This window comes from Coregonus clupeaformis, chromosome 37 (assembly GCF_020615455.1).
Source record: "Coregonus clupeaformis isolate EN_2021a chromosome 37, ASM2061545v1, whole genome shotgun sequence".
NCBI lineage: Eukaryota > Metazoa > Chordata > Actinopteri > Salmoniformes > Salmonidae > Coregonus > Coregonus clupeaformis.
The window spans coordinates 30,140,392-30,161,083 of record NC_059228.1 but is presented as its reverse complement, the minus strand read 5'-3'; the positions used below and the strand labels follow the sequence as shown (position 1 = coordinate 30,161,083).

Below are 20,692 nucleotides of genomic sequence, written 5' to 3'. Positions count from 1 at the left end.
TCCTTGTTGTGAAAGCCAATCAAAAGTTACAGGGCACACTTCTTTCAACTTCTGGCTGTGATATGAACTTGTTTTCGTTTTTTATGGAGAAGTTGGTTGGGCGAGCTGCTTTAAAGGCCCTCCCTGTCTGTTTCCATGCTCCACAATCTAAATTCCTCATTCTTAATAATCCATGGCCATAAACAGGAGAAATATAGTCCTCTAGTCCAATAGCAACACAGAGAACACAAATACACACCCTGTAGGCTTCCTAACATCAACTTCAGATACAGAATGACTGGAAGCTACACTTGACAATCGAGAGATATGTGCCAATCACGGATCATTTGCATTTCATATGTGCAGCTATAAGTAGTGGTAATTCGTGTCCATTTATGTTTAGTTTATGTATAATGGTGTTGATTATGGAGAATAAAAATGATGTTTACCTTCATCCCTGGTAGGAGCTGGAGAAAATGGGAAAGGAAGATGAAAAGGTCACAAGCACGTCAATATCAGATTTCCATTAGGAAAATACATAAGTCCAGGAAAATGCAAGAGGCATAATCCAAACTCACCCTTGGATCTTTTCCAGGTTTTCCTGGTTCACCGGGTTTACCCTACATCAGATTAAGGAAAAATATACATCACCGATACAATAATCTTCTGGGCAAACACTCATAACATTTTCACTTCCTTGGCCATAGCCTCTGCCTCAATAAGTCACTGGTCCAGTCCTGATGGTGGTGGTCAGCTGGTTGAGGGGACTCACCGGTGGTCCACTTGCGCCGTTCAGTCCGGGGGTCCCTGAGGTCCCTGGGGGGCCGGGAGGTCCTGGTGGGCCCTGAACTCCAGGCTCGCCCTGCTGAGAGACCTACAGTTACCATCTGCTACGCGATGCCAGGCCATGCCAACGTAACACATCAAAGCACTACACATACTGGGAGTTTTATGGCGGGCAATATTAGTAGAAATCAAGACTGATAGGATAGTTATAAGGGTGTTTATTTTCATTGGGCACCATGTTTGGAGAGAATACCACTTTGAATTCAAATTAGGATATATTTGTGTTTTTGTGTGCTTCAATGGTTTATCCTGTCAAAACCAGTTTGTGTTTTCAGCAGTACCAACTCATTGACATAAACAAGGGCACAAGCTGTCTTTTCTGTAGCATCTTACGATCTTTGAGTGGCGTGTTACTTCAAGGCACCAAAAACTCCAACTGATCTCTCTTTATTGTTCATCTGAGGAAACTCAACTGTGAGCCAGGGGAAATATCCAAAACAATATAGAAGACTAAACAAAATCAGGACTAAAATATTTATGAGGAACGGATACGAAGAGGAAAGAGAACCTACACCTCTACTAAACTTGTCTTGATATTCCAGTGTATAGCTCATCGTTATACGATCCCATTGATTATGTCTCAAACCGTCTACTTTCTTTACTTGACCAAACTCAGAAAATATACTTTCTTAGAAATGTATTTATTGGCTTACTTACTATACTAAAACCATATCAGTGAATATCTCCAAGGTCATTTCCTTTTTATACAATAAACAGATTATTTATTACTGTACATGTGGTTTAGCTTTAGAAACTTCATAATACACAATAATGGCCTTGAATTTAAACACTTCCTAATCACTGTGGAGTAGGCTACACCATGCTTCTGCTTCTGTTGCCAGGCCTGACATCGAGGCTCAGATAACCCGGAACACATCCATCCACATTATCAATTCCATGCAGGATGGATGTGTCTAGCTATGATTTATGATCCGGGTGTGCTTCCATTAAATGAACACATTCCGTTATGCTGCACCGGACTGATTCCAGGGGCTCAATTTAAAAAGCAGAGCCAATTCTGCCTGGGTCTGGGTGGTATTTCCCCTCTATGTCTTTAGTCTTGGATCTACCACAGTGTGTAGCATTGTCTCCAAACAAGGTATTCCATCCTGGCACAAAGAGACTGCACACCTGGGGAAACAAGATGGAGGAGGGATGCCAACAGGGGTCCACCTGTGCCAGGGGCCCTCTTTCTAACAGAGCAGGCTGGGCTCTGGGCACAGGGAGGGACACTGAGGTCCTTTCAGAGGATTGGAGAAGACTCACTTCCTGCCAGAAAAAGGTCACTTTTCTTTCCTGTTCTTTTCATATCTTTGCTAAAGTTATGGAAATCATAGAAGCTAGGCTTTTTATGTTTTGCCTAAAAACTGCTTTCTTTCCCACAGAAAAGCAGGATTTGTTGGACCAGTTAACAAGTCAAGTTGGGATTTTTCGACATTTCATTCACATTAATGGAATTTAAATTGGCCTTGAAGTCTGAGCTATTTATATAATCCACTGCATATATCTGATTTTTTTTCTTAACCCTCTATGGTCACGAATATGCTCAAAGTAAATAGTATCGTTTTGTTTATTTTTGGGATCCCAACTGTATCTACCAGGTCTGTATCTATCTCTGACACTATCCTTGTCTTCTTATCACAGAATTCAGGTTTGAGACACCCAGGTGCCATAGAGGGTTAACAGAGGGTTACGGGGGGTTTGGCGGAGGTCGACAGCGGTTGGCATCCAGAGAAAGGCAGAAAGGGGCAGGAATTGGCAGAGAGAAATGTACCTTGAGGCGCTTTAGGATTAGAGGGCTTATTTGGGGCATGTTGCGCACGGTGATGGGCAACATCTGCTGAAGTCACAAAGCACAGGTGGCCAGCGGTATAAGAAAGTCACGGGGCAACAAGTTCACCAGGAGGCCAGGGAAAGGAAACAGGACAGAATGAGAAGGGGAGGGGGGTTTGGGAAGGGAGAAGAAGAATGAGAGAAATATAAACAAAACATGAGAGTGAACAGCAAGAAAATGGCAAGGCAGGGAGAGAAGAGAGGAGGTGGGAGAGAAAGAGAGAGAGCGAGCAAAGTAACAACAGTGCAAATTAGGGGCCAGGAGTTGGTGTCAAATGGGAGTGTTGATGTGCCTTGATGGTCAGATTGGATACTGATACCATGATAAACACTACCTTATTTCAGGTCAAATACTGTACAACATAGTAATTGATCAGATAAAATGCTGCCAGTTTAAGCAATAGGCAGCCCCATTGGGTGTTTGTATAAGAGCAGCAGTTTAGTTGTTTAGACATCAAATCACCCAGATCAACTGTACTCCTGCCCCCTGTCCTGTTGTAGCTGAGTGGAGATCAGGTAGGATTCAGTCTTGCCACAAAGAGAGTACAGACTTACTGTGGCCAATCCTCCAACACAGGGCTGTACAATACGCCGCTTCTGTTGAGATTCACCAGCATTATCAGGTAAAGTTTCCCCATTCAAATACAGCAGAACCTGATCTGTACAACTTGACTACTTTTAACATAGAGTATATATTTCCAACTTGATGGAAGGGATATATATATATATTTTTTTTATTATGTCCCCACCTTTTTAATATCAAAATCACTTTATCTGAAGTTGCCAAATACATTTGTCAGTGCCAAAGACGTTTGAAACTAGATTTAACATAACATTGATCAAGTAAAATGATATGCTGAGGTATCAATGAGGAAATATATACAGTATGTGATTATTGATAAGCAGAGACAGGGAGGAGAAGGAAATAAATGAAAAGTAGGCAAGTGTGTTGTTAATCTCCCACCATTGCAGGAGCTATCCACCATACACACCCACATGCCGCAAATCGCACCAACTTAAATTGACCCAAAAAGTAGACTGAAGATGTAAAATGGCTTTTTGACACAAAACCAATAGAGTAAAATACATTATGTGGTGCATTTTCTGGCATTCAGAAATATAATGAATGAAAGAGTTGAAAATTGAGGCCGATGTCTGTCATAATATGTCCACTCTGAATCTAGATAAACAGTGGACAGTATGAGAACCAGGCCTGGTTTGGAGAACAGCACTCCTCTACTGTAACCTGTTGACCCCACTTGTGGAGGACAGAGGGGTAGGTACGCCTGGGAGTGGAGCACTGGCTCTCTTTGCGGCACGACTGGGACACAGTTTTGGGGTCACCCACAAACCTTAAACGTCAGAGCCTGACTGGAACGTACAGCAGCCAGGGTTTTCACTGGAAGATCCTGTACAAAGAGGCCCTACACCCACACGGGCCACACACCCACATAGAATAACTGTTGATATCTCCGTCTCACTGCTGAAACACCAACACACCCATGCTCCCCCCTCCCACTCTGTTGAACAGCATCCTGCTTGAGCCTAATCCCCCTCCTCCCCATCCCTCCCGGTTCCCCCTGTAGGACAAGGAGGACCTAAGTGGAACCACCCGCTGGCAGGGACCTCCCATGCAGTGTGTGTGCCGGGGGGCTCCGAGACTTGTGTGAAAACAATCCAATGCATGCACAGTATGGCGGGGGAACCAGCACAGGCTGAAGGTTTTAAACAACCCCAAATGCTCTGACCTTCTCCCTCTCAACTACACATTCTCTGCAATACTTGTTTATTTAGCCTACACATGTTGCAGAGTATATCAAATAAGCATTATTTTCAACATGCTTTGAGTTGTTGTCATGAGCTCTTTGATACCTACAGTATTCTTTACTGGGGAAACAAAATACTTTACAGAAGCCATTACATAATGGGAGGTTGAATTACATTGGAAATGGACTTAGCTATCTGAACAATCCCTGAGTACACAGAAGAGTATTTTTCTTGGCACCCCCACACATAGACCTTTATCATGTAGTGTATGCTCCAGTAGGCTACCAGTAATTGCCTTGTTTTCACTCAAACAGCCAAGCCCCTGAGAGAAGGCCTGATTTGCATAATGGGGCTGCCTGCCTCTTATGTGTTGCATGTGCTACCCATCATAGACTCATTTGTCTTGCCTCTTTTTTGATTTTGTATTACTTCAACACACTGCTATTACAGTGCAGACCCCACAATTCACTTTGTTTATGTCTGTACCTGTGAAGAGAACAATGTTATTTGCTACAGAGAACACATCAGAGACTGCAAGTCAGCATACAAGCACATTTTAGCACCATCCATTGCGGTGCTACTGTAAGAGATCACTGAGAGATAATTTTTCCAGCAACAACATTATTACAGTTCAGTATGGTCATCTAGAGTCACTTTATAAACATTCCAAGTTATACATGAATTAATATTCACTTACCCGGTGACTGTAGTCTCCACATACGCCCTAGAGAGAGAGAGAGCTGGATAGTGAGTTAGAGACTCACCATTCAAACGAAAACCTTGTGATTTTGTAATAAACACTTTTATGTTACCTTACAGTGGATTATACCACTAACATTATGGGTGAATATAGCTCTCAGAGATACAGAAAATGTCACTGAAAAACTCACCCTTTCCCCTTTCGGACCAGATTCACCCTAGTAGGTAAAAAAGGGTGAAGAAGGAGAGAGGAATGAATCATTGTGAAGAGAGAGAGACACATTAATCAACTAATGTCAAATATCAGAAAAGCTGTCAAAACCTGAAAGGAAAAGAAACTTACTGGAACTCCTTTGGGACCACGTTGACCCTAAAAAGTAATAAACAGTATATCAATCAACAGATTAAAACCATGTAAAAACGTAATGTTATCAAGCTATCAGCATTTTATAAGTACAACCTTTAATTTCACTGTACAATGCATGTGATAAAAAATATGTTTTAAGAGGATAAATGGACACTTCAACTAGATCCAATAGGCACACCAACCAAAGGGCTGTACCAACCACTTGTCATTGCCTGCTCTGCTCTGTTTGACTACACATCAAGGCCTGGGGAGAGCTGTCTAACATCTGTCAGTGGCGCAGGACTAGTTGATAAATGAACCCAGGGAAAGGGCACAGTTGGACACATCAAGCACACTCCATGACTGTGACCCTGGTGCATAGGAGTTCCATAAAGGCATTGTGGAGACTGGAAAGACTTCATCTATGCATTTAACGGACTGGCCTTCGGTACCCTTTAAAATACTGTTTGACAGTTGTTGGGGGTGTAGGAGGAGAGGAAAAGTGGCTTATTAAATTAACATTAACATTAATCAACATCGAACATTATCTATCCCACTTGGCCCCGGACAGGCATGCCATTTGTGTTGGCCCAGGCCGGCTCCCTGCACGTGAGCTTCTGTAGGAAGGCAGCACTCCAAACACGCTCCAAGCGAAAGACAGCCGACGTGAATACCCCCTAATAAAACAAAGCCCCCTCATGATAACTCTCCAAGTTCAACAAAGAGTAATGGCTTTCTAACAGAGACACAAAGGCCCCTAAAATCAGCAGCTGGCCTGATAAAAGCCAGACCGCTGGCCAGGAGGACTAGACGTAGAAACAGCTTCCAGGGGCACCACAAACATCGTCCAAGAAGAATATAGTCTTTAGGTGAACAGGTTTTTATTGCCATTGAAAAGGAGACGAGGCTCCGAATTGGAGAGGAAGGTGATCAATAAAAGAATGATTCAACCCCCTAGATGAGATATGTCCAGCGGTCACAGGGCTGGAGGTGAAGGGGTAAGGGACGTTCAACAGTCATTGTGTCTCATTCAGAAGCCTCACAGAGAGCTCCACAGGATTCATGTGGGCCTATAATGGTGTCACAGTAATGGGATTAATCGAAGTCTGTATCCCCTGACACCTCAGTGGAGAAATGTGTATATCTCTGAAGCCAAAATAAGTCATTTTGTAGTGATTCTTTTGGAGAAGAGCCTTTTATGCACCAATTTATGCTTTCTGTGGTCTGCCTGTTTTATTTGTTATTTTATACTGTATATTTAGAGGTGTATTTAAGTGTTTCCTTGGAAAACTCAAAATAATTTGACTCTCGAAGAATTAGAATCACCATATGCATGAAATGGACAAGTCAAGCTATTGTTTGCCTTTGTGTTTTATCTCAGTCTGTTTTACCTCCAGTCTGTTTGAGAACCCGAGAGTGGATTACAGCTGAAAACCCCATCTCCTTAAATACAGCCAGACATTCTCCCTGTCACTAAAACAGGCAGCCCACTGCTATCCCATTATTCAACTAAATAAAATCAGACCACAACAGTGTTTTCCCAATGGATTTAGTGGCTACACTTAGGGCACAAGGTAAATAACCTGCTAAGAGGTTCATCTGGATAACAAATGGTGCTTAAGCAGAATTTACCAACGTGCACGTTTTTATTTGTAAGGCATTCAAAACACATAAAGAGTGTGTTTGCGTCCTTTGGAAGTACAGGAGTGTATCTCTACACTACAGACAGCAATAGATCTACACTGTTTCACATTAACTGCAGAACTGTGTGTATAATTATGCTTACCAAGTCTCCTTTCAAGCCGTTCTGTCCCTGTGTGAGCATAAAAGAGTGAATGCATGTGGTAAAAGAATCAAATCGATTTCTACAGCTACGTCTCCTTGAGTTTCTAGGGGAAACTTTTTTGAAATATCAATAACACTATTACCTCCATCCTATAATAACAATAATGATACTAATAGAGATTTTATTACAATAATAACCCTAATCATTATTAACTTAATTATCCTCATCATCATAAGGTGGTGGATTCTAGGCTCTTAAAGTACTTCAATTACTCAATTATTCAACATTTGTCAGGAATGGGGTGAAACTCACAGGCTTGCCGTCCAACCCAATCGGACCCTAGGACCAAAAAAGAGGGGAAGACATTTAAACACAGGTTATAAGCAGTTAAAACGCACATAGCTGCACAGACCACGGCACTGATATGAAACTACTTATGGAGGGGAAGAAAGGTATTTCCAGGTCAAGAAAACTGAGAATATAGAGCATGTTTAAAAAAACAAGCATGTTAAAACTTAGAGCGCTTGGGACTATAAGGTTCTATCTGCATGTTTTTGTCAAAATGTAGTTATTGACATAGCCTTGTTCTGTTCAATATTCTCTACATATATAGTACTCTAAATACCCCAATTCATGTTGATAAGTTCAAAATAATACAACAGAAAAATTGCTGACACCATTCAAACCATCAGAACTTTAAAGCCAATTATCACAGAATCATCTTTTTGCAGATAGAACCATATAGTCCCAAGCTCTCGACATAAAGAGCCAGCTTTGCTATTGGACATGGTGCTATTCCTGATTAGGAGGCATAAAGGAGACAGTAGACAGGCTGTAGATTTGAATAAAACAAGACCAATAATCAAGGCACTTATGCACTTAACCAGCCAGGTAATCTCGGTTAAACCAAAAGTAAAATCTCAAGTAATTTGGTCAACTTCGTGGTTATGCAGAATCTGCCCACGGGAGATTACCATCCAGGAAACATCTTATTTCTAACTTTCTGGCATTTGGGAGCTCCGACTATATAATAAAGCTCCACTTGCAAAATAGTAACCTAACATTAAAACACAGATTATAAAGACTTAAAGACTGGGGAAGCTGCAAAGTCTTACCGGGAAGCCTGGGAAGCCTCTTGTTCCTGGCTGTCCCTAAAGTGAGTCAGAAATAGAAGTCGAGTTAAAGGGATTCTTTTTCTGCTGGAAGATTGACATGAAAATATGGTGAAAGAGGGTCAGTGTGAGAGAGTACCATTTTTCTCTTCCATAGTAATACATTTGGGCAGAGCTGTAATTGACCTTGACAGAGGGAGTGATCCCGCAGACTACCGGGAGAGCCTTCTGTGTGAGTTGCGGTGGGAAAACCAACTGACTCTCAAACAGAAGGAAATAAGAGGGTGAAACACAACACTGAAAATAGTTTTAGAATAATTAAAGAAACAAAGGATGGCGCTTTCCGATCGAATAAAGATCGACTGCGAAAGAGAAAAAGCCTAACAAACTGAATAAGTAAATGTCAATAATGATTAGTGAAAATGCTTGGTTGAAAACATTCTGCACTAGGTGTGCGGATATGCTACCCGGCCTATTCCAGGAGAAAGAGAGAGGGGCAGTAAAGACAAACTGGGAGAAAATTACAAAGAAGAGGTGAACTTTCCTAATGAAACAGATTATATGTCGGAGCCCAGACTAGTTATTGGAGGCTATGCATGTTTTCCCTCCGAAAGGGATTGTCTGTTTTGGAAAGACAGTGAAGGATATGGCTTATTACATGCTTTGCACATTAACCTTACAGAGGATCTAGAACACTGATAAAAAACTATTCACAATATGGGACCATTTTCTCTCAATCATGCTGTGCTTCTGTGTATGAACTTGCAAAAAGTGTTGAGCTGTACAGTGAGGGAAAAAAGTATTTGATCCCCTGCTGAGTTTGTACGTTTGCCCACTGACAAAGAAATGATCAGTCTATAATTTTAATGGTAGGTTTATTTGAACAGTGAGAGACAGAATAACAACAAAAAAATCCAGAAAAACGCATGTCGAAAATGTTATAAATTGATTTGCATTTTAATGAGGGAAATAAGTATTTGACCCCCTATCAATCAGAAAGATTTCTAGCTCCCAGGTGTCTTTTATACAGGTAACGAGCTGAGATTAGGAGCACACTCTTAAAGGGAGTGCTCCTAATCTCAGTTTGTTACCTGTATAAAAGACACCTGTCCACAGAAGCAATCAATCAATCAGATTCCAAACTCACCACCATGGCCAAGACCAAAGAGCTCTCCAAGGATGTCAGGGACAAGATTGTAGACCTACACAAGGCTGGAATGGGCTACAAGACCATCGCCAAGCAGCTTGGTGAGAAGGTGACAACAGTTGGTGCGATTATTCGCAAATGGAAGAAACACAAAAGACCTGTCATCTCCCTCGGCCTGGGGCTCCATGCAAGATCTCACCTCGTGGAGTTACAATGATCATGAGAACGGTGAGGAATCAGCCCAGAACAATACGGGAGGATCTTGACAATGATCTCAAAGCAGCAGGGACCATTGTCACCAAGAAAACAATTGGTAACACACTACGCCATGAAGGACTGAAATCCTGCAGCGCTCGCAAGGTCCCCCTGCGTCTGACCTCTGTGATTGCCAACAAAGATTTTGCCACCAAGTACTAAGTAATGTTTTGCAGAGGGGTCAAATACTTATTTCCCTCGTTAAAATGCAAATCAATTTATAACATTTTTGACATGCGTTTTTCTGGATTTTTTTGTTGTTATTCTGTCTCTCACTGTTCAAATAAACCTACCATTAAAATGATAGACTGATCATGTCTTTGTCAGTGGGCAAACATACAAAATCAGCAGGGGATCAAATACTTTTTTCCCTCATTGTATGTATGGTCAATTGACTTCGTCATTGGTTTATCAAGAGTAACCTATCACATCTAGTTTTATTTATTCATACTAGTGCTTTTCATCGACTACAGCTCAGCCTTCAACACCATAGTACCCTACAAGCTCATCACTAAGCTCAGGGCCCCCGGTCTGAACCCCTCCACATTGACGGGGGCCGCAGTGGAGAGGGTCAAAAGCTTCAACTTCCTTGGCGTGCACATCACTGAGGACCTGAAATGATCCTTCCACACCGACACTGTGGTGAAGAAGGTGCACAAACAAACTCTCAAAAACTTCTACAGCTGCACCATAGAGAGCATTCTGTCGGGTTGTATCACCACCTGGTATGGCAACTGCACCGTCCGCAACCGCAGGGCTCTCCAGAGGGTGGTGCAGTCAGCCTAACGCATCACCGGGGACACACTGTCTGCCCTCCAGGACATCTACAGCATCTGGCCTCACATGAAGGCCAAGAAGATCATCAAGGACCTCAGCCACCCAAGCCACGGCCTGTTCACCCTGATACCATCTAGAAGGTGGGGACAGTACAGGTTCATCAAAGCTGGGACCGAGAGACTGAAAAACAGCTTCCACCTCCAGGCCATCAGACTGTTAAACAGTCATCACTAGCCGTCTACCACCCGGTACTCTACCCTGCACCTTAGAGACTGCTGCCCTATGTACATAGAGTCATTGAACACTGGTCACTTTTGTCATGACTTGCCCTCATGGGCTGAGGATCAAAGATGCCGGCTAGGCAAAGGTTTGAACACCCCTTCTCCTGGGGGCCAGTTTTATGACCGGTCGTAAATTACTTACAGAAACGTTATTTTCCGTGCCATGCAGTATTGGGAGAGGGAATTTCCCTGTGGAAAAAAGGAAGTCTTCCCGCCAAGACTCCAACATCCAAAAGTGGATAGTGAAACAATATTCCTACTTAAAAGAATGTGGGAAATGGTCGGTGGGGACTTAAAGAACAATCATGTCAAATTCGTAACTATGTTGTGATGTCATTAAAGACGGTGGAACAACATAACTGTATCTCTGGGGGTGTACACTTCCCAGTTATGAGGTTTGCATCTAATTGTTGTATAAAATGAATAATAATACTTTTGTGAAGATAATGTGATTTTAGCATTCTAGATGAGATGATTGTTTTCCATATTGATTTGTTCTCAGTCAGATGAGCACAAACATGATGAAACGCCCCCTTTTCTACTCAAGTATAATACCCCTCGTGACGAAATTCACCTCAGACCATGCAGATTACGGTGTAAACCGGATGTTGCAAATGGTTGAATTAACATTAGACCAGGAAGCGTGAAGCTGAAGCAAACATGGCTTAAAATGGTTAGACCAAGAAGACCAGGAATGGTTGACACTCTACAGACCAGCAGACGTGAAGTGTGAGCTAAACGTTACAAAATGGTTAAACTCTACAGACCAGCCGCCATGCAGTGCGAGCTGAATATGGCAAAATTGTGAAACTCTGAAGCTCTCAACCTCTACACAAGGTGAAGAAGAAGACAACGCACTAGACCTTAGCATTACCAGTCTGCAGCTGGCATGTATAGTCGTCTAGAGAACTTTCACTAAAGACACGAGTTGGGAAGGACAATCCCTCTCTGACAACCGTTGGTACATCTGAAATATCTATTCTAACAGATCAACTCTACGAACTACAGGGTACGCTGAAGTACCCATTCTAACCACCACCACGACCAGAAACTCTACCAAGGACATTGGGATCTCTGGGGGGCAAACCAGTCCTACATCATTAACTCAACTATCGAGGACAGTTACACGTAAATACATGTTGCATTTCAAATCCGAATTAGCAGTTATTAGGGTGCATAGGTATTATGATTACTGTGAGCATAGTTTCCAAAGTAACAAGGTATAGCTTGAATCTCTGTCTCTCCCTTCCATTCTGTCCCTCCTTCTACCCAAGCATTCATGCTATTGTTCGTCCAGTCCACTAGGGACCTGTTCTCAATAACCTATGTGTGTGTGTGTTTGTATTCTGTGTAAAACATTTAGTTAGTTAGTAAATAAATAATTAAGACAATTTGTGTATTGCTGATTCAGCAATAAGGTTAGGGTTCTTGCAGGTTCAAGGATTATGCGACATTCAGAATGAGACTGATAAGAGGTAATTATTTAATAAGTGACTGTTATCGTTATATAACATATATCTTCTAAGAGTTTAATTTGGGAGATGGTAACTCGTTAAACAACTTATTCCGTGGTGCCCCAAATTCCTAATGAGTTAATTGTTACATGATTCATTTAATTGAGTGACAATTAAACATAGTTAGGTGATTCGATAAATAACAGTCATTCAGGACTATCCGTAATCATGGTGGCATCCACATTCAACTAAAATGGGGGGACTATGTACAAGAAGCACTGTAATTTCTAAACGGTTCACCCGACATGGATGAAAATACCCTCAGATTAAAGCTGACAGTCTGCATTTTAACCTCATGGTCATTGTATCATTTCAAAACAAAGAAAAATATGTCACTGTTCCAATACTTTATAGCTCACTGTACATTCTGTATTCTCGACATAGCTCATCCTATATAACTACTACTGTACATACCATTTTCCTACTTATATATTGTCCATACACACCATGTATTTATATTCCGGGCTCGTTCTGATATTTCTTAATTTATTTTTCCTTCTTCATTTTCTATTCTTTCTTTCTTTCTTGGGATTATTTGTGTATCAGTATTGTATTAGACATTTACTGCACTGTTGGAGCTATAAACGCAAGCATTTAGCTGCACCTTTAATATCTGCTAATCTGTGTACGGGACAAATAAACTTTGATTTTATTTGATTTAGTAAGGATACAACGCTATTGCGATTACGCATTTAATTTAACTTTAAGGGCTAATTCATCTGGACAACATATCTTAACATACGCTACAGTATGATTCAATATGCTAATTGTATGTATTCCATTTACATAGAGAACTAATCTGATACAACCGTAGGGGTCCTTTCCCCTTTGTTTCCCTATGGTCAGGTTGCAGTAGAACAAGGTCTTGTCTATACTAATCTGTGAAATGACAGTGTACAGGACACGGGCAGATAAGAGGTTGCCAGGCTACCCATCCACATCACTCTGGCCAACTGATGTTTCTTCTCCCTGATGAGTCTGGACGATTTCTAGAATGTGAACACATTCTGACTGTTCTGATTGGTCCCAGAAACCGATGGGTTGGGCCAGAACCGGCCTACATGATGATGTTATCAACTTTGATACTCCGATTGGTTAGAGACGATCCAATTGCTAATTAATTAGTTTTGAACAATGCCCCTCATTTTGAAGCCACAAAAACAACTTCTAGCATGGCAGTTTCAGACTGAATGTTTGTAGCGATCGATAGAGCAACGGAATTAAATTCAGGGTGAGTCGTCAGGCAAGATAAGAGCTGGCTAACCTAAGCTGTAATTTCTACTCTTTTCTCTCCACCAAATCAACTCCCTCACCCTTTCCTAAGGTCAAGAGAGAGTCTCTCATGTCGACCTCACCTGCTGTGGGAAATCACATATTAAGTGCCCTTGCTTGACTGGTTCTCTGTGTGCTCCTTCACTCTCCTGCTGGACTTTACTTCCTCTGTAGCCTGGTGTTCATTAGAAAACCCTTATTACCGGCCAGGGTAGTGGGCACACAGGTATGTAGCTAATTATCAATTGGGAAAACAGATGTCTAGTCCTCCTGAGTAGCCAGTTTATTGGCTCTACAGCAAGGTACTGTAACCCCGCTGTCCAAAAACCAGGGCGGAACAAGAAAACCTCAAAATAAAACATGTCAAATTCTTCACAGCATAATCAGAAAGGAAATTGCACAACTGAGGTTCAACACAGTAACCCTTTTGTCTGTCTACTAATAAAAAAGAAGAGAAACAGGGAAGAAAGGAGTTGAATCAGAATAAAGTCTTATTTTATCTCACAAACATCAATTATTTAATACAATAGGGACATTTACATTACATTTTAAATTTTAGTCATTTAACAGACGCTCTTATCCAGAGCGACTTACAGTTAGTGAGTGCATACAGCTACAGGGACCATTGGGTTCTGGTGTCTAGAATACTTTAAGAGGTAGAGGAATGTTTTCACTTCTCATGCTGATGAAACACGGAATGATCCAGATTACAGCCAAATCGAAGTTTTGGCTTCCTCAGAAAATGCCAAAGTACTCTCATACAACCTGTAATTATCAGTTTTCAATCTCCATTAGCTCTGTAGTGGACTAGCTCAGGAACTTGTTCTGGAAAGTCCTGACAGGCAAACATGTAGAATCTCTGGCATTTTTTCTATATGGTCATTAGTCTGGGGTTCATAATATACAGTACCAGTACCTACTCATTCAAGAGTTTTTCTTTATGTTGACTATTTTCTACATTGTAGAATAATAGTGAAGACCTAAAAACTATGAAATAACACATATGGAATCATGTAGTAAGCAAAAAAGTGTTAAAAAAAATATATTTTATATTTGTGTCATGACTTCCGCCGAGGCTGCCTCCCCTCCTTGTTCGGGCAGGTTTCGGCGTTCGTCGTCACCGGCTTACTTGCTACTGCCGCTCCCATTCTCATCACTCCACTTGTCTTGTCTTGTCAATCACACACACCTGGTGCTCATCCCCTAATGAGTCTGTGTATAAGTGTTCCCTCTGCCCCCTTGTCTTTGTGAGTGATTGTTCTATGTGGGGGGAGAGTAGCTTGGTTGAGATCCTCTCTCATTTATTTTGCCAGGGTTGATATTCCCCTGTGTCATTACATTTATTGTATTTTCTGAGCCTGTGTTTGGTCAGGGAGGATTGTTTCCCCTGTACCTGTTCCGATTGCCGTTGTAGGCGCATTGTATGTCTGGAAGGAATAAATCTGCATCCGGTTATTTTACTCCTGCACCTGACTCCGTCCATCATTCACCACAGAATCACTCACCCGCTGATATGGAGTCAGTAGGAGAAGACCGCATGCCTGGAGTCGTGGCAAGGGTCCAGGAGCATTCCACGATGCTGGCCAGCTTGGGGGAAGCGATGGATTGGGTTCTTCAGGTCGTCCAACGCCTGGAGAGGAGAGGACCCGATCTGGCGAGACCAGCTGGCCAACCGGATACAGCCACCTACACCCCAGCACCCGGAGGGATCCAGATATCCCGACCACCGGCATTTGATGGGACGGCAGCGCGCTGTAAAGGATTCCTTCTCCAACTGGAGCTGTATTTCTCCAGTATCAGGCCGGTGCCATTGGAGCGGGAGAAGGTATCCGTCCTCGTTTCCTGCCTCTGTGGGAAAGCCCTGGAGTGGGCCAGCGCGGTGTGGAACGAAGGAGGAACCGCGTTGGAGGACTACAGGGAGTTCGCTCGCCTCTTTCGGGCGGTTTTCGATCACCCGCCCAAGGGTTGAGAGGCGGGCGAGCGGCTGGTCCAGCTGAGGCAGGGGACGAGGACCGCACAGGACTACGCGCTGGAGTTCCGGACGCTGGCAGGGGGGTCTGGGTGGAACGAGCGGGCCCTGATCGACCATTTCCAGTGCCACCTACGGGAGGACATCCGACGGGAGCTAGCCTGCCGGGATGCCATGCTATCGTTCTCCCAACTGGTGGACATGGCCATCCGGCCGGACAATCTGCTGGCAGCCAGAGGACGTCCTGGTAGGGGTCTGCCCATTCCCACCCCGGACGACTCGGATCCCGAGCAGATGAAGCTGGGTGGAGCCGCCAGTCGAGAGAGCGGAGGAGGACAGCAACAGTGCCACTCTGGTGGCACGAAGGGACAATACACCTCACGTCGCGGTCAACGTTCTTTTGGGTCTGGAGGCGGTAGGCAGGGCACTCACGCATCACCCCAGGTATCAAACATCCACACTTGTTCAGAGCCCTTTGCGGCGCACTATACCCTATCTATCTCCTTTCCCGATCACATGGTAGTTCCCCAGTATAAGGCGCTAGTCGATTCAGGCGCAGCTGGGAACTTTATGGACAGGGCATTTGCACGCCGTCAAGGCATTTCATTGGTTCCCCTATCCATTCCACTCCCCATCAGAGCCCTTGATAGTCGACCATTAGGGTCCGGGTTAGTTAAGGAGGTTACTGTACCAGTCAACATGATCACCCAGGAGACTCATTTTGAGCAGATCACCTTTTTGATTATTGAATCTCCTGCTTACCCTGTAGTATTAGGTATCCCGTGGTTAGCCCTTCACAACACAATTTCTCATGGCCGCAGAGGGTTCTTACGGTGTGGTCGCGAGAGTGTCCGGGTAGGTGTCTAGGTGTTTCCGTTGGTGCAACAACGGTGGAAAGTCCAGACGGTACCCCCACCGTACACATTCCCCCCAAATACCATGATCTGGCGCTCGCGTTTTCCAAGACGCAGGCGACTAAATTACCACCTCATCGGGAGGGGGATTGCGCGATAAACCTTCGGGTAGACGCTGTACCCCCAGGAGTCATGTGTATCCCCTGTCACAGGCTGAAATGGAGGCTATGGAGACATACGTCACCGAGTCCCTGGGCCAGGGTATATACGTCCATCCTCTTCACCTGCTTCCTCGAGTTTCTTCTTTGTGAAGAAGAAAGATGGCGGTTTACGCTCGTACATTGATTATCGACCACTGAACAAGGTGACGATACGATTTAGTTATCCTCTTCCCCTCATTCCTTCAGTGATTGAGTCAATGCATGGGGCCCGCTTCTTCACCAAATTAGATCTCAGGAGTGCCTACAACCTGGTGCGTATTCGGGAAGGGGATGAGTGGAAAACAGCATTCAGCACAACCTCGGGCATTATGAATACTTGGTGATGCCCTACGGTTTGATGAATGCTCCATCCGTTTTCCAGTCCTTTGTGAATGAGGTGTTTCGGGACATGCATGGTCGCGGTGTGGTGGTCTACATCGATGACATCCTGGTGTATTCCGCTATGCGCGCCGAGCATGTGTCCCTGGTTTGTAAGGTACTGGTCTGACTGCTGGAGAATGTGTGCCTTGTTAAAAGTTAATTAGTGGAATTTCATTCCTTCTTAATGCGTTTGAGCCAATCAGTTGTGTTGTGACAAGGTAGGGGTGGTATACAGAAGATAGCCCTATTTGTCCATATTATGGCAAGAACAGCTCAAATAAGCAAAGAGAAACGACAGTCCATCATTACTTTAAGAACTTTTAAAGTTTCTTCAAGTGCAGTCGCAAAAACCATCAAGCGCTATGATAAAACTGGCTCTCATGAGGACTGCCACAGGAAAGGAAGACCCAGAGTTACCTCTGCTGCAGAGGATAAATTCATTAGAGTTACCAGCCTCAGAAATTGCAGCCCAAATAAATGCTTCACAGAGTTCAAGTAATAGACACATCTCAACATCAACTGTTCAGAGGAGACTGCGTGAATCAGGCCTTCATGGTCAAATTGCTGCAAAGAAACCACTACTAAAGGACACCAATAAGAAGAAAATACTTGCTTGGGCCAAGAAACATGAGCAATGGACATTAGACCGGTGGAAATCTGTCCTTTGGTCTGATGAGTTCAAATTTGAGATTTTTGAGACGCAGAGTAGGTGAATGGATGATCTCTGCATGTGTGGTTCCCACTGTGAAGCATGGAGGAGGAGGTGTGATGGTGTGGGGGTGCTTTGCTGGTTACACTGTCTGTGATTTATTTAGAATTCATGACACACTTAACCAGCATGGCTACCACAGCATTCTGTAGCGATACGCCATCCCATCTGGTTTGCGCTTAGTGGGACTATCATTTGTTTTTCAACAGGACAATGACCCAACACACCTCCAGGCTATGTAAGGGCTATTTGTCCAAGAGGGAGAGTGATGGAATGCTGCATCAGATGACCTGGCCTCCAAAATCACCCGACCTTAACCCAATTGAGATGGTTTGGGATGAGTTGGACAACATAGTGAAGGAAAAGCAGCCAACAAGTGCTCAGCATATGTGGGAACTCCTTCAAGACTGTTGGAAAAGCATTCCAGGTGAAGCTGGTTGAGAGAATTCCAAGAATGTGTAAAGCTGTCATCAAGGCAAAGGGTGGCTACTTTGAAGAATCTCAAATATAAAATATATATATAGTGAAGACACTTTTTTGGTTACTACATGATTCCATAGGTGTTATTTCATAGTTTTGATGTCTTCACTATTATTCTACAATGTAGAAAATAGCAAAAATAAAGAAAAACTCTTGAATGAGTAGGTGTGTCCAAGCTTTTGACTGGTACTGTATATTCTTCTATAACTGTTGACAAATTCATGACATTACAATCATGCCAGGCTTATTCTGAGTGGCAGGTCATGAGTCATTGAACTGAAGACTTACGGCTTAGTACAAAGGAGAATTGAAAGCAGCAGTGAACAGTACAGGTTATGCACATTATTATTCGTTTTAGGAAGAAGTGAAGACACTTACAGGAGGTCCTCGTGGCCCAATGATAGAAAGGCCTGGCTCCCCTGGCGCTCCCTATGGACAGATAGACAGATAGTGAGAAGATGTACCAACAGTGGAACAAAATAACGGTATAATACCTCTCTCAAAGTCCTAGCCAGCTCACCAGATGTTCTCCTTAGTAATTTTGTATAATATGTACTGTACTCTACATGAATACAATGGTAAATGAGGGATAGGATAAAGTAATCCTTCTACCCCCCCCTTACCCCAACCCAAACCCCCAAAAAATAAAAATAAATAAACATTGTGAAGTGGTGATCCCACTGGCTATAAGGTGAATGCACCTATTTGTAAGTCGCTCTGGATAAGAGTGTCTGCTAAATTACGTAAATGTAATGTAATGTAAATGGAAACTATTTCAAAAATACCATCTGTAACACATACAGCAAGTGTAGTTCCTACACATACTTCATCTTTCCCACATTTTAAGCAAACAAGCCTAAGAGCAAAAGCGTTCTTATTTCTATAAATGTTCAGCAATGTCAAAAGTTCTCATTTCAGAGCCATACTTTAAACCTTGACAGCAGTGCTCAGACGGTCAGCAGCACTGCTGTATAAACAGGGGAAACCCCTCTGGGCTCCTCTGGCTCAAAGTGGGTGATTTGCATTGTCAGCCCCATCCATACAGACCTACGGACCCTCCCAGTAAAATCTCAGAACCCATTGGGGCCAGACAGGGCCGGCTCGGGTTTCCAGCACTTTCCCTAATTAGCATTCTCCCCAGAAACCCTATCACTGAGACATCTTTGATGGCCCAACCATCCATCATAAATGCAGGTGATTTGAATGTTTCTCAACAAATGCCTGCTGGGAGGGGAGGAATTTGTTTTCACACTCTGGTTAGGTGTGTTTGTCGACTCGCAGCACTACTGGAGAAGATGGATTGATGGTGCCTGTGCCTCACAGTGGTCAAAAGGCAAACCACTAAGAACAATGGTTTGCTACAGTGCAGAGGTCTATAGTTACTCCCATCGTACAGAGATTCACCAAACTGGACAAGTAAAAATCTACAGATGCCCTTCTAGAGCGGTCAGATAAATGGTGTTGGAAAGGGTCAACCTCAAGACCAGAAACCACCCCCCAAAAATACACAAATTTACAACCCAGGCCTATGAATTACCAAGGACAGAGACAGCCTTTGAGATTTAATTTCCTCCAATATGAAATCTTCCCATACCCATAAAGTCATCTTCCCATACCCATAAAGTGGCCATGTGGTTCTCTCTCTGCTTAACCAATTCATCATTGTTTTCCTTTTCTCTGGTATTGCTGCCAGTCACTTGCCCCATACATTACGACACACCACACAAACCCACAGAACTAATCTGTTTTAATGTTTTAAGAGAAGGATACAAAAGCTGCCCAACCAGAGCTGGGCTTTGCCAGTTCCCCTTGTGTCTGTTCTGGAGAGGATGTTTTCATATTTAATTAAGATCTTCAGCCAAGCCTCACTGTCCAACCCCTGTGTTTCCTCATCCTCTCTCCTAGCAGCCAGAGCTAACCACACACAGGGAAACGGGCCACAATACTACACCATATTGGAGTTGTTTGGCTAGCTTGCTACTCTCTACAGTATGACAGTGAAGAATGCAATGCATGTTTCTCCTCTAGCCGCACATTCAACTCTGCACATCACAAATCACCTCAAGTTTGATGAAAGTGAATCCACAAAGCGGTTGCTTTGTGGATAGATCTGATCGCTTTCGCAACTGTGGCCATTTAGTGGACTGGAAACGTCTCCATGGTCAGATTACTATAGGCCATCCGAGGAAGTGAACACATATCGAGATCTTCGAGATGGAAATAAGATGTCATGGTGATGCAATGCACCACCACCAACGCAGATTTGTCATCATTGTATATAATTTCAAGTCATAGGGTTCTGAAACCTATAGTGGAATCTGCTTATACCATGATCTCCATAAATGTCATAAACTTTCTAGAGGGAGCCTTAAGTTAGAACTCTGAGACTCTTATGTGACAATTCTTTGCTATTCTGTTTCATTGAGAGAAAAAACACAGGTAATCCAACCAGTGTGGGAAATGGTTTTCAGAATGTGACTCTAAC

The 20,692-nt window shown here is 43.2% G+C and overlaps 1 protein-coding gene across 5 annotated transcripts in view; it reads right to left on the bottom strand.

The window, feature by feature from the left end:
• The window catches only part of LOC121553480 (collagen alpha-1(XIII) chain), a 125,740-nt gene that overhangs the window by 38,968 nt on the left and 66,080 nt on the right, over positions 1 to 20,692 (bottom strand). For 3 of the 5 annotated variants that reach the window (XM_041866608.2, XM_041866609.2, XM_041866610.2), the window contains 12 exons: positions 18,586 to 18,636; positions 8,372 to 8,407; positions 7,569 to 7,595; positions 7,257 to 7,283; positions 5,468 to 5,494; positions 5,316 to 5,342; positions 5,123 to 5,149; positions 4,011 to 4,082; positions 2,600 to 2,662; positions 752 to 844; positions 558 to 599; positions 429 to 446 (listed from right to left, as the gene is read on the bottom strand). In XM_041866608.2, the coding sequence (XP_041722542.1) occupies positions 429 to 446; positions 558 to 599; positions 752 to 844; positions 2,600 to 2,662; positions 4,011 to 4,082; positions 5,123 to 5,149; positions 5,316 to 5,342; positions 5,468 to 5,494; positions 7,257 to 7,283; positions 7,569 to 7,595; positions 8,372 to 8,407; positions 18,586 to 18,636 (510 nt within the window). The remainder of the gene's footprint in view (positions 1 to 428; positions 447 to 557; positions 600 to 751; positions 845 to 2,599; positions 2,663 to 4,010; positions 4,083 to 5,122; positions 5,150 to 5,315; positions 5,343 to 5,467; positions 5,495 to 7,256; positions 7,284 to 7,568; positions 7,596 to 8,371; positions 8,408 to 18,585; positions 18,637 to 20,692) is intronic. The other 2 variants (XM_041866607.2, XM_041866611.2) reach the window with 2 other exon arrangements.